The sequence below is a fragment of the Sciurus carolinensis genome, chromosome 7 (genome assembly GCF_902686445.1).
Source record: "Sciurus carolinensis chromosome 7, mSciCar1.2, whole genome shotgun sequence".
Lineage (NCBI taxonomy): Eukaryota > Metazoa > Chordata > Mammalia > Rodentia > Sciuridae > Sciurus > Sciurus carolinensis.
The window spans coordinates 127,381,290-127,388,121 of NC_062219.1; the positions used below are offsets into that span (position 1 = coordinate 127,381,290).

General features: G+C 34.0%; 1 protein-coding gene across 1 annotated transcript; it reads left to right on the forward strand.

Annotated features, from left to right (window-relative positions):
- The first annotated feature begins 301 nt into the window (after window positions 1–301).
- Window positions 302–1,240, forward strand: LOC124989121 (olfactory receptor 2B11-like). The gene has a single exon (XM_047559088.1). The coding sequence runs from the start codon at window positions 302–304 to the stop codon at window positions 1,238–1,240; it is 939 nt and encodes a 312-aa protein (XP_047415044.1).
- Window positions 1,241–6,832: the final 5,592 nt, after the last annotated feature.

The window sequence follows — 6,832 nt, forward strand, 5'->3', positions numbered from 1 at the left end:
TTTTCATTTATTCCTTATCAGAGTTAAAGGAAATAGCTATTGTCTGGCTTATTAAGAAGAGGATACTCATTTCAGAATGATTACCACACATGTTGAAGGTAAATACTTTTAATTCTCCTGTCACAAAAGAATTTGGTCACCTGCTGCCAGAACATTTTTATTTGCCACACAAGCTTTTGCATCTCATCTACAATGTGTAGAGGTCAATGCACAAGTATGATTTTTTTTTTCATTTTTTTATAACTCTACCTTTTTTTTTTTTAAGCCATCTACTTACTATAGGGGAAACACACTGAAGAGAATGGCAGTCATTAACGAAAGTCACCCTGAAGAGTTTATCCTACTAGGTTTTGCTGACTGTCCTTGGCTAGAGTTTCCTATATTCATTATTGTTCTAATGACATACCCCGTGGCCATGTTAGGAAACATCACCATCATTCTGGTGTCCAAGTTAGACCCCCGTCTCCACAGTCCCATGTATTTTTTCCTCACCAACCTCTCCTTTCTGGACATATGCTATACCACAAGCATTGTACCTCAGATGCTGTTTAACTTGGGAACTTCTAACAAGACCATCAGCTATGTGGGGTGTGCAGTTCAACTTTATATATTCAGCACAATGGGAATCACAGAATGTCTTCTCCTGGCTCTCATGTCTTTTGACCGCTATGCAGCCATCTGCAGACCTCTGCACTACACCCTCATCATGAATCGGCACATCTGTATCCTATTAGTGTCCACTGTATGGCTGTGTGGAATTACTTATTCTGTTGTAGAAGTCACTCTCACATTGCAGTTGCCACTGTGTGGCATCAATAAACTGGATCACTTGTTTTGTGAGATGCCAGTTCTGATAAAGACTGCCTGTGGGGAAAAGAAGACTATTGAACTCTCACTATCTTTGGTTTGTATATTTTTAGTAGCTGTTCCTCTGTGTTTAATTCTTGCCTCTTATGCTAGTATCGGACATGCTATACTTAAGATCAAATCTTCTGAAGGAAGGAAAAAGGCCTTTGGGACATGCTCCTCTCATCTTATTGTAGTTTTCTTATTTTATGGCCCAGGTATTAGCATATATTTTCAGGCCCCCTCTTCCATCTCAAAGGACCAGCCCAAGTTCATGGCTCTCTTCTATGGAGTAGTGATTCCTACACTCAACCCCTTCATCTACACCTTGAGAAATAAGGATGTGAAGGGGGCATTAAGCAAGCTGGTGAGGAGCATTTTTTGTTCCAAATGATATGGGAGACATCAAATGAAATTATTTTAAAATTATAGTTGATTCATATGGGTATCTTTCATAACACCTTCTGATCTCTTAATATGATATCATATTACAGGTTATTCTTGCAAAACATGTAAATTTTTTTTATATTTGTACTTTTTTCTATTCTTCACAATCCTAAGCAAGGATGGTATGCAGATAATATGCACCTGTAATGGCACTCTACCTGTAATACTTATTAAAATGGTTCTATTCTGTTATAGATGGTGAAATAATAACAATATTTAATAGTTTAAAATTAGCAAAATAAATTGTAGTATAACCTGATTAGACAGGATAGCAACAGTGTGGCAGCCGTCCATCAGTGGACTTCCTATCAGTTCACCTGAGACATATTTTGTCATTTTCCGTGAGATACACCCAAGTCTGTGTGTTACACCGTGTATTCTCTTTGAAACACTCTATCTCTTCAAACAATCATGCGTCTCATTAATTCATGAAATTCAGTTTATGCTGGTGCTTCTATTTGTGTGGAACTGAAATTCTCTGAAGAATCCTTATCTAATTAAAAGATCCTGGAACCTGATTCAGGCTAAGTGGAATGTTGTGCAACAGGGGAATATTGTAGGTCAAGAATGAACATTTTTCTTAGTCCTTTAATCAGGAAATTTCTTTCAAATCTGTAGCTGACTTAATATATTCATGATTACTAGATAAAGCTCTTGGAATATATTGCTAAAATTAACAGAGCTCTGGCCTTCATCAGCCCTAAAGCTAAGAATGCTATAACATCTGAAACCTAATGAAAAAATTTCCCTGGTTTGCTGTAGACTGCCTATCTAATGCCCCCAACGATGTATATGGTAAATAATTTTTTATAATCATGTATGATTTTGTTCTATGGTCACAATTTTTTAAATTTTTATTTGTTCTTTTTAGTTATACATGACAGTGGAAACCATCTTGATATACTTATATCTTGGAATATATCTTATTATAACTAGGATCCCAGTCTGATGGATGTACACATTGGGGAGATTCATTGTGGCATATTCATATATGTACTTAGGAAAGTTATGTCACATTCATTCCCTTTATCTGTTGATGAGCATGTAGGTTGGTTCCATAGCTTAGCTATTGTGAATTGCACTGCTGTAAACATTGATTTGTCTGTGTCACTGTAGTATGCTGATTTTAACTACTTTGGGTATATACTGAGGAGTGGGATAACTGGATCAAAAGTTGGTTCCATTCCTGTTTTTGAGAAATCACAGTATTGCTTTCCAGAATGGTTGTGCCAATTTGTAGTCCCACAAATAATGTTAGTGTACCCTTTTCCCCACATCCTCACCAACATTTATTATTACTTCTATTCTTGATCATTGTCATTCTGGTTGAAATAAGGTAGAAGAATCTCAGTGTAGTTTCAAGTTGCATTTCTCTAATCACTACAGATATTAAATATTTTTTCATATATTTGTTGACTGTTCATATTTCTCCTTTTGAGAAGTGTCTGTTTAGTTCCTTTGTTTGCTTACTTATTTGGTGTTAAGTTTTTTGAGTTCTTTGTATATCCTGGAGATTAATGCTCTATCTGACATGCAGAGGGCAAAGATTTTCTCCCTTTCTATATGTTCTTTCTTCATGCTCTTGCTTGTCTCCTTTGCTGTGAAGAAGCTTTTTAGTTTGAAACCATTCCATTTATTGATTCTTGATTTTACTTCTGGCATTTGAAAAGTCTTGTTGAGGAAGTTGGTTCCTAAACCAACATGTTAGAGTGTTGAGCCTACTTTTTCTTCCAGTTTATGATCTAATATCTAGGTCTTCTATCCACTTTGAGTTAAGTTTTGTGCAGGGTGAGAAATAGAAGTTAAATTTCATTTTACTACATATGGATTTTCAGTTTTCCCCGCACCATTTGTTGAAGAGGCTATTTTTTTTTCAAAGTATTTTTTTGGTGTCTTTGTCTAATATGAGATAACTGCATTTGTATGGGCTTGCTCTGTGTCTTCTATTCTATTCCATTGATGTGGCCGTAAAAATTTATGCAAAGTCTTTCTCAACAATTGTCATTCAAGGTAATTTGACCATTATTAGACCACCATTCACATATTTAACTAAGAATAAACTAGCTTTTTAGTTCCTTTAACTCAAAGTCATTATTTTATATAAGGACTTTCAAAATGCATTATAATTATTCCTTAATGAATAAGTTGTATGTGGAAATTAAGAATTTATATTTTAATATTAAAATAAATAGAATAAAGAGGAAAATTTCTTAACATTCTTTTTAAATATTATAAACATGAGTATTTTCAATTAACGATAGAACTCACAAGTAATGCTAATAAAGAAGCACAATGACAATATTTCTATATACTAATTGCAATAGTGAATCTATGAAGGAAAGACAGAATTTTTCTGCTATAAAAATATACTTGAGTACTTCAAAAAACAATTTGTCTTTATAGATTTAAATTTGGGATGCAAATGATACTCAAATATTTCATCATTAAAGGTTAAAATTGCTAACATTTAGAGCTAGGACTCATACTCTGCTTTATTTTATCAATTTGTCCCCACAAAAATTCATATTTTGAATCTTATTTTGCAAAGTCATTTTTTTAATAAAGAAATATATGAGAGGTGATTAGGTCTTGAGGGCTTCTCCCTCATGAATGGGATTGAGGTCCTTATGAAAGACACTTGACACATGGTGATTTTGCCTTTCTGCTTATACTCCCCTCCAAAGGATACTGCAGTATGGCTTGGAAGCTAAAGCTGGGTCCTTATCAGACAATAAACCTGTTCTTGCCTTCATCATGAACTCTGACTTTCCAGAACTATAAGAAACCAATTTTTATTGTTTATAATTACACAGTGTCTGGATTTTGCTATAATAGCACAAATGGACCAAGAAGTTTGCCAAACAAATATTGTCACTAAATTAGGAATTGGATGAGAGCAAGCTAAGGAATTTGTAGTTATTTAGCATAGAAATCTTATGTTTCCAGTTCAACATATTATATTGTCTATGCTGCAGGAAAATTAAGGCATCATTTGGAATTTTCTGGCATGTCTTCTGGTACCATCAAGAACTAAAATCACTGGAAGAAAAGTCTTATCATGAGCAAGAATCAATTGTAACTCAGACACAGTCTTTAAAAATAACATATCAGCCATTGCTAGTTCAGTGTTGGACAATGGTAGATTGAATAGGGGGAAAAAGTAGTAACTTTAAATATGCCTGATTTTTGGCTAGGGGCTGACTTATTGTCAGAAAAAGTTTTCAATTTTGTGCATGCACACAAAGCACTCAGAGAAATAAATATCCTTTAATGAATAACTTTTAACAATTTTATTAGCTCAGGTATCATTTACCTGACTTAGTCATACATACAGTAAAATACAGTATTTTTACTTTAAGGAAAACAATACAGAAAGATTTTTGTCAAAAGCACAGCTAGAGAGACTGGTAACAGTTATTCTGACTATGTTGTAATCCTCTGTCCTGGGTGAATGTGATTTAGTAATCTTGGCCTGTGGAGATTATTCATGACAAAAGTATGAATAGCATTTCTACTCTGAGATAATACCTAAAAATGATATATTCAGTTTATTCCAGCATGAAGGAGTCCTTAGTTAACCTACTTTCTTTCAATGGAAAGGCATATATGTTATCTGAAGGTGAACATGTGTTCCACCCTTGATATGAAGCATAAGCACTCTTGGAATTGCTTTTGCAAGGAAGATGATCAAATATTTTTCTCATTGTCCCAAGTAATCAGCACTTTCCTAAAGAACAAAGCGAAGACAGGAAATAATGTTAACAATTAAAAATGTAAACATTGAAAAATAAAATAAGAATTAATAAAAATCTTTAAGTGCTCATATCCATTTAGGGAATTCATACAGGTAGAAGTCAAAATGTTTTAAAACACTTTTTTCCACACTACATCTATGTATAGGATGAAATAGTAAGTTATTAGCAGTCCATCTTATTACAAGAGGGATGATTAAAATAAATGTAAAATTTTGATACAAAAATATGTTCTTATGACTAATGTAAATCCAAACTGTATCTTTCCAAACTGTTACATTTAGAATTCCAACACCTTAGAGGCTCGCCAGAGAAGACTTATATGGGTCAGTTGGAGAAGTATTAGATATGATAAGAAAATATGTCAGATTTTGTTGGAAGAAAAGATATTAGATAGAAACATAGATACCTACTACCCTGATCTAATCTGACATGTAAATACTTTATTTCATTTTGTATATAATACACATAAAACAAAAAGAAACTTCACTGGTTAGAGAATGTTTAAACAGCCATTTAAGAATTTGCTCCACACACTAAAATCTAAACTTCTCTATTTTCATTTAGATCAACATCATAGTTTTTTTAAACTTTTTTCGTTATGTCAATATATAACTATTGAACTTAAGATCTCAATTTCTTGTACATACTGAGATTTCATCATTTTGCACAGACAGGGAACTCATATAACTACCGAGGTTTTATTTTATTTCACATACTACTTGCTTTTCAAACAACATAAAACATACCTCCCTTAAAACTATCATCAATTTCATACCAACCACAATATCTTAGTACTTCCATTTTCTTAACTCTTCTGTGTATTTTGTTGTTGTTGTTGTCCATCATGCATCTTCCAGGTTATTACCTCTCTAAATTTTTTCTTAAAGTGAACTATATACAATATACAATGCACAAAGCACTAAAATGCACTTTCAAGAATATGTTTCTGGAACAAGGAGGAAAACTATGTAGCCCAAAAGAAATAAAGTTATCTTCCAAGGGCAGTTGTCAGAAACTAGGACATGTAGTAGGATTCTGCATGAATATATCACTTGCTGGGGGGATACAAAAGTAAAGGAGATGTACTAGAAAGACAATTATAATATTTGAAAAAGTTGCCACAAGTTTATGAATATTTTACACACATCATATTTGAAATATTATCTCATCTTTCAAAAACCTTCAAGGTAATGTGATAGACTGACAAATCTGACTCCATGAGAATGTTATAGGCCAGACTCTAAGGGAAATGACTCAACAGACTCCATTTTGCTCTGAGACTCCATGTTATGTAGGAGATAAGCTTCTCCCATGGGAACACTCTGCCTCTGTACCCATCATCAGTTACTTAGCGTGACATGTTTAATAATATACCATGGCAACTCCTATGTAGTAACCAATGTACCATGTAAACGGTAATTGTGTGGATGTTAGCAACCATTCTTTAGTTTGTACCTAGGTAAGGGTCAGTTTGACCCACTTCCCCCTCTGTCGATGACCTCATGATGTTAGTTTGTAGCAACCATTCTTTAGTTTGTACCTAGGTAAGGGTCAGTTTGATTCACTTCCCCCTCTGTCGATGATCTCATGATGTTAGTTTGTAATTTTGAATCATAGCAACAGACACTCATGATTGATGTGCTTTTTGGTATAAGAACCCCTACAACCCTGTGGTCGGGGCTGTTCTCCCAATAGCCATTTTTTTGGGGGCATTGTGTGAGACAGTCAGCCAGCCTGCTTAATAAAGACTCTCAAATTCGGACTTCTCAGTGGTGATCAGTCTG